The sequence below is a fragment of the Colobus angolensis genome, unplaced genomic scaffold (genome assembly GCF_000951035.1).
Source record: "Colobus angolensis palliatus isolate OR3802 unplaced genomic scaffold, Cang.pa_1.0 Scaffold111, whole genome shotgun sequence".
In the NCBI taxonomy this organism is placed as follows: domain Eukaryota; kingdom Metazoa; phylum Chordata; class Mammalia; order Primates; family Cercopithecidae; genus Colobus; species Colobus angolensis.
Genome location: NW_012112142.1, coordinates 2,705,640 through 2,724,945, shown reverse-complemented (window position 1 = coordinate 2,724,945; position 19,306 = coordinate 2,705,640). Strand labels below are relative to the sequence as shown.

Here is a 19,306-nt window from a genome sequence, read left to right as displayed (position 1 = left end):
TGATTAAGGGAGAGCAGACTTCAAAGCAAGTGTCTCTAACTGCTAAATGTTCAAGATGTTCACTTTTGAATTTCTTCAACCTTTTAAGCTGACACCAAAACATTTCATTAAAAAATAAGCTTATATCAATAAATAAAGAAGAATTCAAGACTTTCAAGAATTTAAAAAAATGAAGAGCAAATTAAATATGAAATATGTAATAATTTTTACTTCATTTCCAATTTACATGACAAACAGAATGTGGAGGTTCAGTGGTAAACTGGCGGGGATCAGAGTACAGGCAGGCCTTACATAGGATAAGACAAAAGTTAGGTAGCTGAAAGCAGTCTTATTAATAACTAGAAAATCAAAGGTTAAATCCATGTATTTTAACTACTGAAAGAAACTGAATACATCATATAGTGATGTGATCATAGAAAATATATATGACTTATGCTTTAGCCTATGCCTAAATGCTGAGAGCACATAAAATATAGGTGTGATTAAAATAGATGACGTACGGGCAGGCTTATTTCAGATTTGAAACCCAACACTCAGTGGGTTGTAGGAGTGAGGATGAGTGAAATAACTAACCAGGTATTTGAGGTAGATGACACAGAGGAAACCCAGGTGTTCTTCATGCAGCAGGAGGCTTGCAAAGAACAGCTATTCACTTGGTAACTTAATTTCCAACTCATGTGAGGACAAAGGGAAAAAATTTAGCTGTAAAGATGGGAGGGATTAAATATAGGGGCAGAATTTTACAAGAGTCACATGTTAATTCTCATGAGTTGAAGTCACTGCTCTGTTTCTTCAATGTCAGTGTAAGGAAACATGCATTCAGTCACGGTGGTTCCTTTTTAAAATTTTTAGTGTTTTGATTGTTTTCCAAAGAGTTATCACAATTAATTTTCATTCAACAAATACCAAGCACCTATTAAGTGCCCAGCATTAGGCCTTCTTACCTGTATACAGTGGTGAACAAACAGACATGGTCCCTGCCCTCAGCCTTTACAGTCTTGTGGGGCAGACAGTCATTAAACAAACCCAAACAGGTATATAATTATGAATAGGGATAAGTATTATAAAAGAAAAGAACAAGGTTGGATTAATGACAATAACAAGAGAGAACAAATTTACACTGGGTGTCAGGGAAGATCTAAATGAGAGAGTGACATTTAACCAGTTACATCTAAAGGGTTTTATATGTTAACACAAATTAACTTTATTCTTTACAATTTATACTTTGGGCTCAACTCTGGAACACATTATTTTTTTAAGTTTACTTTGTCCTGTTCTGGCAGCCTTCCTCAGCAATATTTGTTATTGTTCTAAGGTTGAGGTTCACTCCTCCTAAATAAATCACAGCATATAAATACCTGCTGCTCTTTTTGGTAAATTATTTTCTGATAATCTCATAAGTGTTCCTCAACCTTTATTTTTTGTTTCCTTTAATACCAGTCCACCTCTCCACACACTAATATCAAATATTACCACAAGCACTAGAATATCCCTTTTTTGACAGAACAAATTTTCCAGTTAATGTTTTATTTGACAGCTGTGCTACAAATAAAAAAATTCAAGCTCAGGACTCTGCACCACTGAATCTAAAATGTGGCCTGAAAATAATTCCGACTGCCAGGGGAAGGTTTTATTGTTGCCTCTGCTGTTCTGGTTGTGACCCGAAAACATGATTTATGTTTAAAGAATTTCCTGTTACAACCCATGTTTCTCCTCCCTCCCCGCCAATCTAATAAGAGAAGGATTTTTTTTTTTTTTGGCTTGTGTGCTAAAATATAATTGAATGGAACACTTGTGTTAGCTTTGCCATTATATATTACTGATTATACGATTTTCCCTTGATTCTCTGCTAAACTTAAGAAAAAATATTTAATATTCCTGTTGTCATAAAAACACAGACACATATTTACCCTAACTGAAAGTATTTTGAATAAAACTAGCACCAGAGTTTTTATACAAGATATTAAGAAAGACACCAGGACTATCATTTGAGATTTTTTTTCTACAACTTTTCTGGTAAGTATAAATATTTTTATTTCACAAGTTAAGTCACTGAAATGAAGTTTAAAGCTATTCCTTATTTATACGTTTTATACAACAAACGCACACATTTTTAAAGACAGTACATTAGAACGTATTTTGAAAGAAGGAAAAGAATGACATCAGGTTTATTAAGTCTAATGTAACATGGCAGACATACTAGGAACTTAGTGTTACAAAGTATAGCATTTTCTGAAAAAAATCAGTGACTGACTGGTAACACCTGGATGAGACAACATGGCATGATCACAAAGCATGCTATATTTAAAATTAAAAGAGCTAGGTCCAAGGCCCACTTCTGTCCCTATTAGCTACATAAATTTCAGCAAGTTACATAATCTCTCTAAACCTTAGTTTTATCACCTGAAAAATGGGGATAAGACACCTGTTTACTTCACAGGATTACTGTGAGACTGAAACAGTGGTATGTGAAAGAATTTTATAAATTCTATAAAATTGTGTGAATATAGGATTTCAATTATTAGTATTATATGAAAGTGAAGTTAGCTTTACTCTACAAATACTAATATTGTCTTTAAAAAACAATAATATAGAATGTTAACAAACTAAAAACACTCAAATGTCAAAACCAAAGATTTACATGGTTTATGATTCCATTTATATGACATTCTGAAAAAGGCACAACTAAAGATGAGGAATAGATTAGTTGTTGCCAGGAGGTTGAGGGTGGGGTAAAAAGCTGACTTCTAGTAGGTGGCACAGCGTATTTGGGGTTACTCTGCACCTTGTGGTGGTGGTGAATTACTCTATGGTTTTCATTGTAAACCAAAAAGAGTGGTTTACAGTTCTATTAGTTCTATTTTACAGTGAAAAATTCATTTTCATGTTTAAAAATTTATTTCAATCACTTAAAAAATATGTGGAAAAACAATATGAAGTCCAAAAGAATATTTGAGAAAATCTGCAGTAGTTTAAGACCGCCTTGGACAACACAATGATATCTCTGTCAGTAAAAATACTAAAAAAAAAAAAAAAAAAAAGAAATAGCTTTTTCTTTTTTTTGTGCCTGTGGTCCCAGCTACTTGGGAGGCCGACGCAGGAGGATCATCTGAGCCTAGGAGTTTGAGGCTGCAGTGAGCCGTAACTGTGCCACTGTATTCCAACTGTTGCTTACACTGTCTCCAACTGTGTCTTTAAGCAGAAAACAAAGACATATCCAAGACTCCAAGAGGAGTGTTTAGGTTCAATGGTAATCTACCCCATAGACTTAAACATCTAGTAAAAGCCCAAATAATCAGAAAGGCTTGAATGGTGATGTTTTCTTTCCTATATCTACAGAATAAAGATGGAAACTATGAGAAAACCACATCATCAATTCCATATAACAAACAATAAAGATAAAAAAGATGTTCAAGAACAAACTCCTTGAATAACCAAAAATTAATTGCTCTATAAACTATATTAAAGCAGAAGTATGGACTCAAACATTTTATAAAGATTATTAACAAGACTGAAAGATGATTTACCATAAAGCATTCAAATAACTAGAAGTTTTAATTTAAAATATTTTTCAATTCCTACAACATTAAATAAAGATATATGTAAGCCTTTGTTTCAGTTGAAATATCTAATTTCAAAGTATACAGTCATGAACTTTATAACAACTTTTTGGTCAACGATGGACCACATATATGATGGTGGTCCCATGATATTATAATGAAGCTGAAAAATTCCTGTCACCTAGTGACATCAGAGCTGTGGTAACATTGTAGTGCAACGCATCACTAATGTTTGTAGTGATGCTGGTATAAAAGGACTTATTGCACTGCCAGATATATAAAGATACAGCACATACAATATGTACAGTGCATAATACTTGATAATAAATAACTCTTACTGGTTTATGTACTTATTATCCAATACTTTTTATTGTTAAAGTATATTCTTTCTACGTATAAAAAGTTGATTCTAAAATAGGCACAGGCAAACCCTTCAGGAGGTATTCCAAAAGGCACTGTTATCATAGGAGATGAAAGCTCCACGCATGTTCTTGCCCCTGAAGACCTTCCAATGGGATAAGAATGTGGAGGTGGAAGACAGTGATATTGATGATCCTGACCCCTATGGATGCCTAGCCGAATTTATACGTTTTTGTCTTAGTTTTCTAAAAATTTTTTAAAATAGAAAAAAGCTATACAATAAGGATATATAGAAAATATTTTTGTACAGCTGTACAATGTGTTTTAAGCTATGTGTTATTACAAGAGTTGAAAAGTTTAAAATCATTAAAAAGTTTATAAAGTTTCAGTAAGCCAATTATTACTAAAGAAAAAATTCTAAAAACAAATTTAGTGTAGTCTAAGTGTACAGAGTTTTATAAAGTCTACAGTAGTGTACAGTCATGTCCTAGGCCTTCACATGCACTCACCACTCACTGACACCCAGCGCAACTTCCAGTCCTGCAAGCTCCATTCATGGGAAGTGCCCTATACGGGTATGCCAGTTTTTATCTTTTATTACTATTATTTTTTACTTGCAGAAGACAATGGAATGGTTTTTATCTTTTATACCATATTTTTACCATACCTTTTCCATTTTTAGATGTGTTTAAACACACAGATACTTACCATTGTGTTACAGTTGCCTACAGTATCCTGTATAGTAGTATGCTGTACAGATTTGCAGCCTAGGAGCAATAGGTGACCCCACATAGCCTAGGTGTATCCTGGGATAGCCCGTCTAGCTTTTGTAAGTATACTCTATGATGTTGCACAATGATAAAATCCCCTAACAATGCATTTATCGTAATGTATGCCTGTGAAGAAACACGACTGTGTATCAATTAGCTATAATGAATTACTATCTCATTTTCATTATTTTAAATATTAAACTATATATTTACTATAACTTTATTTCATCCTCTAACAATTTATAAAATATTTTAAGGGATACCATTAAATTTCTCTATGTTTCTCAGTTTCTTATATGCAAACATTTATAGACATTTACTCAGCCACATCTCCTGTAGTAACACTGAGCTCAGCTTGGTTTGTCCCTTAGGGAGATGCATGTAAATGAATATATAGACTTAAAATTTTTATATTTTAACAAGAGCTCCTGTCACACATAAAATCAATAGTCAGCTACTTTTCTTCATGACGGTGTAGATTTCAGCAAGATTCTATCCAGAATTGGGTGGAGGCAAGATATCTACTGCCAAGAGTTAGACTTAATGAGTCTTTCAAGTAAGAAAAAGAAAATCCTTTAAATAATACAAAAGTGAGAAATACACTTCCATGTATGTGCACCTGCCATAAGATTATGCATACACTCATGCATGGTATTTACATACCAGGATTTGCCTTCAAAATGAATCATTTATTCTGTAACCATGAACTTGGGTCACAAACCTACTATAAAACACTGTCTCTTACAAACAGGCTGAAGCAAATTTAATAGTGGACTATATATAGTAGATTATTATTTGAAGAGGGAAAACAATGCCCTCTTTTCCTTATTTTGTAAATTTTAGGATTTTGTAATTTTTGGAAGGAAGCAGATGAGAATGCATTATAAGCCTCTCAGTGCTACTTATAGTAAACTTTAGTTCACTGATAAAATGAAAATTACCTGTGTCTGTAGAATAGACTCTGAAACTCTTATCCCAGAAGCCACAGACGAGAATATAGCGGTTGTCTGAAGTGATGACAAAGCACTGGGAATGCACTTGAATACTTTGGTCTAAAAGGTCAGTGATTTGCCTCCTGTGCATTCCTGTATTGCTGGCTGTAAGAATAGGGAGGAAAAACAACTATTAAACCCACATGGGCAAAGAAATCCTATAGTGAGGGAGAAGAGGAGACACATTCCCAGATAAGAGTACTTGATCCTTAATTTTAAGTATAATAATTGAAAAACCAAGTGGAAAACATATCCAATTGCTGGAAAAATGTGGGTAGCTAAATTCAATATCTCAGTTAAAAAGTTTTGCTTAGAGGAAAGAGAGAATAACATACTACAATTTAAAAATAGAACACAATTCACAGAATATGCTTTCTAGCTCTTGGGCAGAACCAAACTATATTACAATCTCCAGATTGCATCACAGTTAGGTTTGTGTTCCTGACAATCTCATTACACTTATTGTCATGAGAATGGTTCATGTTGTGACAATCTATTACTTTTAACATTTTGTCACAAGGAAGAGATATTAGGATTTAAATGTCATATATTTGAAATATTGTAGCATCTTGTACTACTTTGGCTTTAACAGGTCTTTAATTTGACTAGATGGGAACTCCCATTTCCCCTGTTTACAACTGCACTTGCATGTAAGGAAAGGGTAGAATGACTGTTTATTAAAGATTCCTGTAATTTAAAAAGTCAAAGCACAGCAGACTGCCACTTTCTTACTCCTTATTTAAGCAATAAAACAAGACAGCCATGGCAGTGTGTTTTCAAAGTGCTACAGAGCAACTGAGATGGGGTTTGTCACAAAGAAAAAGGTCAGACATAGAGCAACACCGAGCACATGGGAAGAGTAATAATCGTCCAGAAATATACCATCGAGTGTGCCATTATCAGAAACGGAATCTTCACTGAGATGCCTTTTTTGGCATTGAGGCCAACCAAATAGAAACCTTTGTTTCTAGTGATCTAAGGGTTATTTTACCATCATCTCTCCAGTACAAATAAGGATTCTTATGCTGCTAAAGAAATTTGATTGTACCAGAAATCAGAACAAACTTCTGCATCTGATTATTAAGCTTTTCACCATAATTTTCATTTTTTTGAAAAATCAAACATAGAAAAATATTTATATTCTATTCATTGTGTGTAATAACTATGTTAATGTGGGTAGTTTAATAGAAAGCTCAGAAAGTAAAATAGAAGAAAAAAAAGTGTTCAAAATACTCTCCCCAGTGCTGTGCTGGGAACCACTGGGGACACAGAGGACTGATGGATCTGCTGCCCTCATGGCACACACAAAACGGCACACATGTACACATGCATGTGCAACACTGCAGAAATTCTGCTAATGTCTGTGGACACAACCATTTAAGATTATTGGATAACTGTTTGATAATGGAGACTTCATATGCTTTTGGAGGATTAATGGGCTAGAAAGCGACAGCAGTAGTAAAAAGGGCAGAATCCTAGTTGGGAATCATTGTTTCCCTCTCCTAACAAAGGGAAGTTGCTGGCAGATGACAAAAGCTTTTATAGATATCAGTGTTATTACAGAGAGACAGTGTCCACCAACTGCAATCAGGTATCCCATTGCAATGAAGTTTTATGACACAATTTTTTTTTTTTAATTCCAAGAAACCTAGCAATTAAAACAAGGTATGTGGTACTTTCTGCACTGGTTACTGCAGTACTTTATTCCACATGAGAGCTGTAAACATGTTTATTCTTGTCAGTATTTATATGACTTTTGTTCCTATGATATAAACTTTTGCTGAACTTTCTTGGGGGATTGAGGTGATCTCTTGGGAGGACCTCAATAGATTTGGGCATGTACATAATTTTGAATTGAGTGACTACAAAGTACCCATGGGCAAAGGCTGATGCCCCAAAGGCTGATGCCCCCTCAGCACACACATGAACTATTTTCTAAGCAAGTGCTTACTTGTAATTTAACCCTGCCAAGTCCCCCATCCAGCTAAGGTATATTTATCTAGATAAGCAGTCTTCAAACTAGGATATGCATACCCCTGGAGGTATAACACTTCCTAAGGGATACACAGGTTCAGAAGTTAAAACCAGTAAGTTTCTAATTCCTCAACTTTAATATATTCTACTGCTTGAAATTGATTTGCCTGAGAACTCTCCTATGAGTTTTCCTTTCTTACCTCTTCTTTCTCATGCCCTTCTACTAGATAAAATAAAGACATATTTCCCTTCCACACAGAATCTCACTATGTGCTGTACCCCCGAGTTTAATTTTTTGTCCCCAATAAAGGGACAATTCAAAATACTGAGATAATGCTGAAAAGTGAATGTGTAAGTATCAAATCATTCTGCAAGTCAGGTGGTTTCCAATTTACTACTTTCAATAAAATGGAATGAGGATCCAATCATGCTGCCAATTGGTAGATCATTAAAAATAAGTTTTAAAGATAGACTGTTAAAATTATAGATAATAATAAACCATAAAAATAACTCTTAGTGATAGATCACTATATGAATTGCCACTAATGCAGAAAGAGTTCAAAGATTTGAGTGGTACAGTTGAAACAAAGCTCTTTCCCGTCTATTTTCTTAAGTGAGTAACACTGCTCAGACGTTCCAGTTATAAAAACAAGATAGACCTGATGATGATGAATTTTCAATAAATGTTCATTTTATGTAAATAAACATTTATTAAACTTTATAATAATATAATTATAATACATTAATATTTGTAATAATCACTTGATACAGATAAGTTTATTTTAAAAGTGAGCCTTATGGTCATAAGAAATTTTAAAATTTAAATTGAATATATATGCTTAATTTTGCAAACACATTTTTATGGTTGAAAAGCAAAATGGGGTAATCAATTTTTTTAAAGTTAACATAAAATTATGTGGGGGAAGTAAAATGAAAACATAAAATTCAAGATAAAAAAGTAACAATGTGAAATTTCCATATGTTAATGGGTTTTCAATGTATTTTTTAGAAACAGAAAATACTGAGTATCAATTCACTCTGATATTTAGATTCTACTGTACATATTAAAATTTTGTTTACTTATAACATTATAAAATCTTATTTACTGAGTATCAATTCATGTGTCTTTATTGTAGCATGATTTATAATCCTTTGGGTATATACCAAGTAATGGGATCGCTGGGTCAAATGGTATTTCTAGTTCTAGATCCTTGAGGAATCGCCACACTGTCTTCCACAATGGTTGAACTAATTTACACTCCCACCAACAGTGTAAAAATGTTCCTATTTCTCCACATCCTCTCCAGCACCTGTTGTTTCCTGACTTTTTAATGATCGCCATTCTAACTGGTGTGAGATGGTATCTCATTGTGGTTTTGATTTGCATTTCTCTGATGGCCAGTGATGATGAGCATTTTTTCATGTCTCTGATGGCTGCATAAATGTCTTCTTTTGAGAAGTGTCTGTTCATATCCTTCACTCACTTTTTGATGGGGTTTTTTCTTGTAAATTTATTTGAGTTCTTTGTAGATTCTGGATATTAGCCCTTTGTCAGATGAGTAGATTGCAAAAATTTTCTCCCATTCTGTAGGTTGCCTGTTCACGCTGATGGTAGTTTCTTTTGCTGTGCAGAAGCTCTTTAGTTTTATTAGATCCCATTTGTCAGTTTTGGCTTCTGATACTGTTGCTTTTGATGTTTTAGACATGGAGTCCTTGCCCATACCTATGTCCTGAATGGTATTGCCTAGGTTTTCTTCTAGGGTTTTTATAGTTTTAAGTCTAACATTTCAGTCTTTAATCCATCTTGAACTGAATTAATTTTTGTACAAGGTGTAAGGAAGGGATCCAGTTTCAGCTTTCTACATATGGCTAGCCAGTTTTCCCAACACCATTTATTAAATAGGGAATCCATTTCTTGTTTTTGTCAGGTTTGTCAAAGATCAGACAGTTATAGATGTGTGGTATTATTTCTGAGGGCTCTGTTCTGTTCCATTGGTCTATATCTCTGTTTTGGTACCAGTGCCATGCAGTTTTGGTTACAGTAGCCTTGTAGTATAGTTTGAAGTCAGGTAGCATGATGTCTCCAGCTTTGTTCTTTTAGCTTAGGATTGTCTTGGCAACGCGGGCTCTTTTTTGGTTTCATATGAACTTTAAAGTAGTTTTTTCCAATTCTGTGAAGAAAGTCATTGGTAGCTTGATGGGGATGGCATTGAATCTATAAATTACCTTGGGCAGTATGGCCATTTTCATGATATTGATTCTTCCTATCCATGAACATGGAATGTTCTTCCATTTGTTTGTGTCCTCTTTTATTTCATTGAGCAGTGGTTTGTAGTTCTCCTTGAAGAGATCCTTCACATCCCTGGTAAGTTGGATTCCTAGGTATTTTATTCTCTTTGAAGCAATTGTGAATGGGAGTTCACTCATGATTTGCCTCTCTGTTTGTCTGTTACTGGTGTATAAGAATGCTTGTGATTTTTGCACATTGATTTTGGAGGATACATGGTGTTAAAGAATTCTTTCAGCAGGTAGAAGTGTAAAGTCTGTTGACCATTGATCTAGGGCAGGGACAGCAAAACTGGGGCCAGAGGCTGAATCCTGCCCATGACTGGTTTTGTATATGTAGTTTTATTAGAAAAGAGCTATGTTCATTCATTTGTGTTTTATTTATGGTGGCTTTTGTGCTATACTGGTAGAGTTAAGAACAGCTTGAGTTTCCCTTATCTAAAACGCTTGGGACCAGAAGTGTTTTAGATTTCAGATTTTTTTTTTCAGATTTTGGAATATTTTCATATATTGAGATATCTTGGGGATGACAGGCAAGTCTAAACACAAAATTAATTTGTGTTTCATATGAACCTGATATATATATTATATATATGATATCTATATATAATATATATAGATATATATGAGATATATAATATATATAGATATATATGAGATATATATATATGGCCTGAAGATAATTTTATATAATATTTTAAATAATTTTGTGCCTGACATAAAGTTTGGACTGTGTTTTGAATGTGACCTGTCACATAAGGTCAGGTGTGGAATTTTCCACTTGTGGTGTCATGTTGGTCTTAAAAAAGTTTCAGACTTTGGAGTATTTGGGGCTTGGGATTTGTAGATTAGTGGGACTCAACCTAAAATATTTACTATCTGGCCCTTTACTGAAAAAGTTTACCCATGCTTACCCTACAGGGTTACAACAATTGCTGAATTCATTTAATTAGAATTGATAGCGTAGGATATTCATTGTCAAGGTGCAAAGAAAATGATGGTTCTAAAAATTCAGAAATAATGCTTTAAATGACTCAGCAAATGGGCTTTATTATTTTCCTGACTTTTAAACTACCCAAGTGAGCATTTTAGTTTTTTTAATATATGGCAAATCATATCTACTCAAAACAAAACAAGATTTAAGAACCAGAGTGGTATTTATCCTTCATATAGATAATTACATATTAGATTTCTGTTTGTACTTGGGGAAATGATAAATGAATTGGTTTAGAGCTTAAGGTTATTTTTATTCATCCTGATAGTCTATCTGCTAATGGTAGCCATTTAGCTCTCCATTGAAACAATGGCTTTTAAAGACAAAAATCGTAACTATATATAGGGAACATCTTGGATTTCAAAATAATAAACCTGCTCATTCATATGCTTTCTTTAAAAACATTAAAATTCTAACAAATTTATTTGTGCCTAGAAAATTTGACAAAATTACAAGCCAAATATCTATGCTGATAGCATTACCCCACAGGTAGGCAAGTAAGTTTTTATTCTAAAAGTTATTAAATAACATCTTCAAAATCGAGGCTTAACATTCTTAGTGATGCCACATTTGAAATCCCCACACGTAAGGATGAAAAATACTAAACTAGAGATTTCAACTAATCTACTCAAAAAGCATAATAGCAATTAAATATTCTAAGTCATCTGCTGCAGATGCTCATTTCATCCCAATGGCTCTTTCTGGTCGCCTCCCTATTTTTTTCTCCCCTGAACAAATTTAACCTCCAATGGCAATTTATTGGGCTGTAGGACCCTAGGAAAATGAATACAAATATCTTAACACTACCATTGGCTGGGCAATATATTTCCACTTTGAAACTGCTCTGCAATTGCACATTAATCCCCTCAGACTGAACAGAGGGTCTAGGAAGAAAGGATTGATCTCCTTTAATGATGAAACCCTGGCACTACAGTTTTATTTTTCATAACACAGTGCTGCTAAGAACCCCACTGTTATTATGAAAATTTTCCCAGCAAAGGAGCTCCATCACATTACCGGGGCACCAATTCATCATAACGTGCCTCGCTCCTGCTCATCAACAAGTCTGAGTGATGAAAAGATCCAATATTATCCTGACAGTACTTCATGCGCATTCTCAATCACACATTATTACAGCATCCATATTAATTTTCAGTGACACGCGTCCTAGGCCTGTTCAAATTAGGCAAACCAACGAGGGGGAGTTGATGAAATACCAGCATAGCCACAGCTCATTGCATTCCAATTTGCATGCAAATGGTTTATCAGGAAAATTCCATTCCCAGCAACCAGCAAGTGAAAAACAACTGTAATCTACACTTCAGGGCCACCATACAGAGCTTAATGAATCGCAAAGAGAGAAGGAAGTGACAGACCTATGAGAGGATCGATTTCCACTGGCAGCTGGTATGGCTGGTCTTGTACAGCACCTTGATGAGCTGGAATTCACAAAAGATAAAGAAAAAAGGCATTATTTTTTATATACTAAACTACATAAAAATGCATAAGTCAAACCTTATGTAGAATTGTTTCCAACCTCTAAATCTTTCATGCAGTTTTGTGAAATTTAAAGAACAAAAATCCAGGTGCTTTTGTGGCTAGCTTATTAAACATTTATTTTAGATTAGTGCCGCTCTGAACATGTGCCATCAGCAGTGGCTCCAGTCCTAGGCCATAAGCTATAGCAGATGCTTGACTGGCAACCTCTGATGCTGCAACAAAACAAAATTAAGTGGTAAAGCGCACTGAAAACAAAATGTGACAACCATCTGCTGACTGTAGCAAATACTATTTTTTTGTTATTTCTTAAAAAGGCAGTTTTGAATGCTGCAGCACAAAGGATCCACAAAAATGTCAATTTATGATGGAGAAAGGGAAAGCTCTAAGTCAGGGAACATTTAGTGTTTCATCCATCACTTAAAATCAATCAATTGAAAGTTTGAATAAAAATAAAGAAAGCTATCCGCAGATAAATGTTTTAGTTAAATGCATTTGGCTGAAATATTTTCTTAAAGATTGGATTGAGGGTTTAAAAAGAAATTTTATTAATATTTAATATTTCCATGGTTTCAATTTAAAAATACTCTGAGAAGGAGATGAATAACAAAAATCAATCTATCCTAAGAATACTTTGTTCAATTCTCAAAATGGTTTTAAAGATTCAGCCGTATTTATGTTATAATTGAAGAGAGGTTTTGCAGGCTGTTTCCCTGCGAAAGGGAGAAGGACTTTCGGTAGAGAGGAAGTATATTAGGAATCAGGAACTACCTGATGCAACCTTGTGCAAATCACAAACCCTAAAACGGGGTTCAGAATAGATAATCTTTTCAGCTTCATAGTTCTGATAGTTAAATTCTGGGCCCTTTTCCAAACTATTTTCCCCAAACGACTCAGCCATTTGCCCTGCGCAGTATCTACTTTTTATAGACCCACAAGCATTCACATTATTGCTTGGTTGGTATTAGAGCTCTGCTTAATGCCATTGATACCGGTGGGTTAAGGGAGGTCCCCAAACACCAGTGGGACCTCAACCCTGACTGGTGACTAGGTTCTTGACACTGTGGTGAGAAGAAACTCAAGGACAAGTCAGAAAATAGTGAAGTATGGAGATTTATTGCAAAGCAAAAAGTACACACTCAAAAGGGGAGTGTGGGTGTTCTCACAAGAGAGCCGTGGACAAGGAGCATTGGGGTTCCTGTCTTTATGGGTTTCTTTAACCAAGGGGTGGAATGTTCATGAAGATTCCCGGAGAAAGGTGGCGATTTCTCAGAACTGTGGTGCCATCCATTTTTACACCAAATATGAGTGCCCTGGAACTGTCATGGCACTGGTGCGTGTGTGATTTGTATGTTAATGAGCATATAATGAGGTCCTATGTGAAACCTAGATCAAATTCAGCACTATGTTGGGTCCAGACAGTCTCAGCCAGCTTGTCCTGCACCCTGGTTTTTCAGGGTCTTCTCACCTCCTAGCTTCTGCAGCTATTTCAACAGTTTCCTTTTGATAGTCAAGAAACTGCTGCCTGAAATCTTCTATTCTCCTGTGATTACCCTGTATTATTCCTGTCTTACCATCAGATTTTAGGAAATCTGTCTGTCTTGGAGGGGCTGAAAATAAGTATGGGGTACATTTCAATAAGTTCATTAGATTATTTTAAACTTACTCTGTTATAGTTTCTCCAGTTAGTAAATACCAACTTTTTAAGAATGTTTGGAAGGTCATTAATACTGATAAAATACCTAAGTACAGTATTGGCACTAGAAATTACAGTATGTATAAGAAACTAAAGTAGCTGAAGAAAAGAAACCACAATGACTCTTAAAAAAAAAAAACAAAAAACCCAAAAGGTATTTGTCTTTGCTGATTACTGGCTATGTTGGCAAAGAAATCACAGGATACTCACCAGGGAGGACCAGGAAAAATGCACCACAGCCTCTGGTCTACCCAATAGTGCCACTTACTTCCAGCAATACCAGTGTCTATCAAAAGTAATACCTTTAAAATTTTCTCTACTTCTCTGATAATCTGAGATCTTAGAAACATTAAAACCAAACTGTCAGTGAAATGGGTTTAAGGCGGTTTGGTCATTCCTCAAACCCCACTTCTGCCACTGACTGGCTGTACGACTTTGGTCAAGTTATGTAATCTCTATGTTTCAATTTCCTGATCTATAAAATAGGTTAGATGGGTTAGATTGAACCATATGAAATTGCCAATACCTGACTGTTTTGACCTAATAAAAAATGCAATTTCAAGGCCGGGCGCGGCGGCTCAAGCCTGTAATCCCAGCACTTTGGGAGGCCGAGATGGGCGGATCACGAGGTCAGGAGATCGAGACCATCCTGGCTAACACGGTGAAACCCCGTCTCTACTAAAAAATACAAAAAACTAGCCGGGCGAGGTGGTGGGCGCCTGTAGTCCCAGCTACTCGGAGGCTGAGGCAGGAGAATGGCATAACCCCGGGAGGCGGAGCTTGCAGTGAGCTGAGATCCCGCCACTGCACTCCGCACTCCAGCCCAGGCGACAGAGCGAGACTCCGTCTCAAAAAAAAAAAAAAAAAAATGCAATTTCATATGGTTTCAACCTAAGTACAGAACCTACATCCTCAGGTTGTTAAGGAGATTGAGTTAATATACATACAATGATTAAAATACTACTTGAAGAAGCATGAAAGTTTATCTACTCCAGCCATGTTTTGCCAGTGAGGACACTGAGCCCAGGGAGCTCGCCTTAGTCTGCATCAAATATGCTCAGTCAGTGGCAGAGTTTGAGCCCTGGTTTTCTCACTCAGATTTTATGACCACTCCTCTGTAATGTGTTCTCTCTCATTAGAGCAGGAAAGTTGGGACCTGGATTCAGCACTGTTCTTTTTGGCCACCAGTTAGAATTTTTTTTTAAGAAGAAGGAAAATCTTAGAAACTACAAAATGCTCTATAAACATTTGCTGGTGTTGTCCTCTTTTTTGGAGGTTTTCAAGGTCCTCTGAATGAGAAGGGAGGTTAAAAATTATTTTCTAAATCAGACACTACTCAAAGAACTGAGGGGAACCAGCTGTCTAATGAATGAGCTATGGAAATCACAGATCCTCAGAAAAGAAACGGAACCTAAAATTAAAAAAAAAAAATATATATATATATATATAGTAATATGAATTTGATATTTACCAAAGAAAAACTGTCAGGGATTTTTGATGTTTGTTTTAAATCAAGGCATAGTGACAGGTAAAGGTAGAAAGAGATAGAATGAAAGGTTGGATTTATGTAAACATACCTAAAATGAAGCACAGACTTAATACAATAAATGCTTACTATTCTTAGTTGTAGATGCAGCTCAAATTGGAGATCACATTCTAGAAAGATAACTGCCTGTGGTGTATTCTCATATGTTATCATTTTTTGTATTTTTCTGTTGAAGAGTTACTGTGTCATATCGTAAAGGCAGTATATATGGAAAGAGTGAAGACAAACATCTCTAACGACACAGTTACAGACACAATGAAAGCTCACTGAGCAGAAATATAGGCAAGATTCTGCAGAACGTTGCAATGCCCCTAGCTATCTTACAGAAAGGTGAGCTTCTGGGGGAACAGCTGGCTGCATCCTAAGTGGTACTCCAGCAGTGGGACTCTACCCCTAAATCACTTTACATATTTATTTATAGAAAAATTGGAAGTGAGGAAGATAATACCTGACTACTAGGTATTAAGGGAAGCAAGCTTGTTAGTGAGGGACACCAGCTTGCTGGAAAGGTGGAAGCCAGAAGCTTAGTCATCAATGCTTAGGGTCTTAAATGCTTAGGGTTATCAGTGCTAAAACTTGAAATCAGCTGGAAACCAAGAAGCCCTGTGGTTGAGCCAGCTCAGTTCCCATTGAGCCAGCTCTTCCTAGGCTAAAGTAAAGATGGGGGCAGAGTACAGTCAGGGCTTTCCAGCAGTTGAAAGGTTTGCCCCTCCTCACATGTGATGTCACTCTGTTTAAATTGAAGAAGCTCTCAGGGCTGCCACAAACAACCACTCAGGATAAGCACCATCAGTGGTGGCCCTGAAGTCACACACGCTGGTGCAAACCTCTAAGGGTAACTGCACAGAGTAGGTAAATCCTCTAGTGTATTTGACAGAACATATCACCAGCACATTTTTCTTCTAAAAAGAGTGTTTAGAGAAACCAAAAAATCATGTTTCTTAAATAAATTGTAATATTTAGTCCCAAAGTATAAGTATGTTATTTTCATAAATATTTACTTCTGTAAGAGAAGTTCACTTAAAGAAAAAAGAATAAAAGGACATAATAATAGAGACATTAAATATCTGCCTCCATTTTTACTGTCTCTACCTTTTCGGAAATCTATTTTGTAGTCAAATATTGGCATTTATTTTCATTGTTTCATTTTCAATATACCCAGGAAAATGGCTATATTTAATCAATTCTAATACCAACTACGGATTCTTTGTGGTAGGTATACCTTATTGAGCTTAGTCAATGTACCAAGTTTTTGTTTGAATGTCAATTCTGTTCCCTTGTGAAAGGTGCTGCATTTAATTTGGCACGAGGTCCTTGTTCAAGAACTTGTATTTTTGCAACCATTTCAGGTATTCTAACGAGCAGTGCTTTATGTACACTTTAGAGATTTAATGACAATTTCATGAACTATTAAAATGTATCTTAAATTTGCCTACCTAAAACAACGGCTTGGGGAAAAAGTCTATAATCTCCAGAACTTTAAAAGATTTTCTTTCTTCTTAAAAAAAAAAATTCTAACTGGTGGCCAAAAAGAACAGTGCTAAATCCAGGTCCCAACTTTCATGCTCTAATGAGAGAGAATACATTACAGAGGAGTGGTCATAAAATCTGAGTGAGAAAACCAGGGCTCAAACTCTGCCACTGACTGAGCATATTTGATGCAGACTAAGGCGAGCTCCCTGGGCTCAGTGTCCTCACTGGCAAAACATGGCTGGAGTAGATAAACTTTCATGCCTCTTTACATCTGCACTGTTTATGATTCTAATGGTTATTTCAGTTGAGCATGACTGTGTTGAGCATTTAATGGAAGAACAGAAGGTACTTACAGATATGCAGTCTTTTGGCTATGTAAGTGTTCTTTGTTTTTTTTTGTTTTTTGTTTTTTTTCTATTATCCTCAACAAATACTAGCAATACTACTATGCCAAGCACAAAAAGATACAGTTTCTGGCACATAATAGACAATCATAAGTGTTTACTGTGGCTGGACATAGTGGCTCATGCCTGTAATCCCAACACTTTAAGAGGCCGAGATAGTGGCTCATGCCTGTAATCCCAACACTTTAAGAGGCTGAGGCAGGAGGACTGCTTGAGGCCAGGAGTTCAAGACCAGCCTGAGCAACAGAGCGAGCCCATCTCTATCAAAAGTTAAAAAAAATTAGCCAGGCATGGTGCTACGTGCCTGTAGTCCTAGCTAATCAGGAGGCTGAGGCAGGAGGATCGCTTGTGCCCAGGAGTTCAAGGCTACAGTGAGCTATGATCACACCACTGCACTCCAGCCTGAGTGACAGAGCATGGCCTTGTCTCTAAAAACAAACAAAAATTTGTAAACACTCAAGTGTTTATTGAGTAAAATGAATGAATAAAAAAGAGAAATATTTGATAAATGAATATATACTGTTTATGGACACAATTAGAATATCATTATATTAAAATATTATATCAGAAACAATATTTATCTCCAAGGATAAAGATAAAACCACCAGAAGCTAAAAAATAGTTTATGTTTTTAACATTTGTATTATATGCCTCACGTGGGCTTTTTTAAGCCTTTCAAACTATGAAACAATTTGATTCAGACTAATGCTTGAAAATTAAAAGCTTAAATGTTGAGATATGATATATTTAAGTGGGTATTATACAACGTTCAGCAGTTACCATGCCTTATAATGGTATTTCTTTACTTACCAGGAAGGTTGTGCCATTTGTTCACGGCAAATAACCTGTTAGCAGTAACTGTGATCACAGCAGGAGTTGCCAAACCAGGCTGGGTGTTGGCTGCCACGTGAGTAACAGGGGAGTTGGAGGGAAACTTGAGGACCATGATAACATCCTGCTGGGCTTTGTCTGTGAACATCAATGGACTCTGCAGGAGGAGATACTGTTGAGTGGGCATGACAAGACCCAAATATACAAGAAGGAAAAGACAAAGAAAGACAAGAAAGAGAGGGGGTGCAGGAAAGAAGAGGAAGACCACATTAACACAAGTTGTAAGTGGAAGCACAGTGAGCAGAAAGGCTTGTAGAAATAGCAGTCATGAGCTGACTGTTATTCATGTATGTCATTAGTTGGAATTTTGGGGGATTGAAGCAGAATACATTAACAGAAACACTTTAAAATTTATAAATTTTATGAGCTCCCTTTCCCTCCCCACTGCCATGAAAAACTAAAAGAATGATTTGATTTAGATTCTACATAGGCAAAGTGCTGGGGATTGCATTAAAGCATTCTGGTTGCTATCATGTGTCACATAATGATCTTTAGCACTAAAAAAACAGTAAGAATGGACAACAGGCATAAAAGCAAGGCAAGGTAATTTCCAAAGATCATCAAAAGTTGTGTTGAGTTAGCAGGAAGATTTTGACAACTATAAAGAGATAATGAAAACAAATACATTTATAAACAATAGTTAGACTCCATGCATATATTATTACAGTAGAGAAATAACTTATGAACATAATATACAAACTTAATTATAAAGGTGTTTGAAAGCAATGCATAATTAAATGTACTTACAAAAACAATATATTTATATAGTATACCAAATCACAAACACTGCCTATTGTAATGCAAATGCTACTGCTTTCTGCTGTAGCTAGGAATAAAGAGAAATACCCAGGTGTTCCTCTTCC

General features: G+C 35.6%; 1 protein-coding gene across 1 annotated transcript in view; it reads right to left on the bottom strand.

Moving 5' to 3' along the window:
* LRBA (LPS-responsive vesicle trafficking, beach and anchor containing) overlaps nt 1-19,306 on the bottom strand; it is a 785,611-nt gene that overhangs the window by 38,428 nt on the left and 727,877 nt on the right. Inside the window, exons 50-52 of the mRNA XM_011956584.1 lie at nt 18,363-18,540; nt 12,313-12,375; nt 5,632-5,787 (exon numbers count right to left, since the gene is read on the bottom strand). Coding sequence (XP_011811974.1) covers nt 5,632-5,787; nt 12,313-12,375; nt 18,363-18,540 — 397 coding nt within the window. The remainder of the gene's footprint in view (nt 1-5,631; nt 5,788-12,312; nt 12,376-18,362; nt 18,541-19,306) is intronic.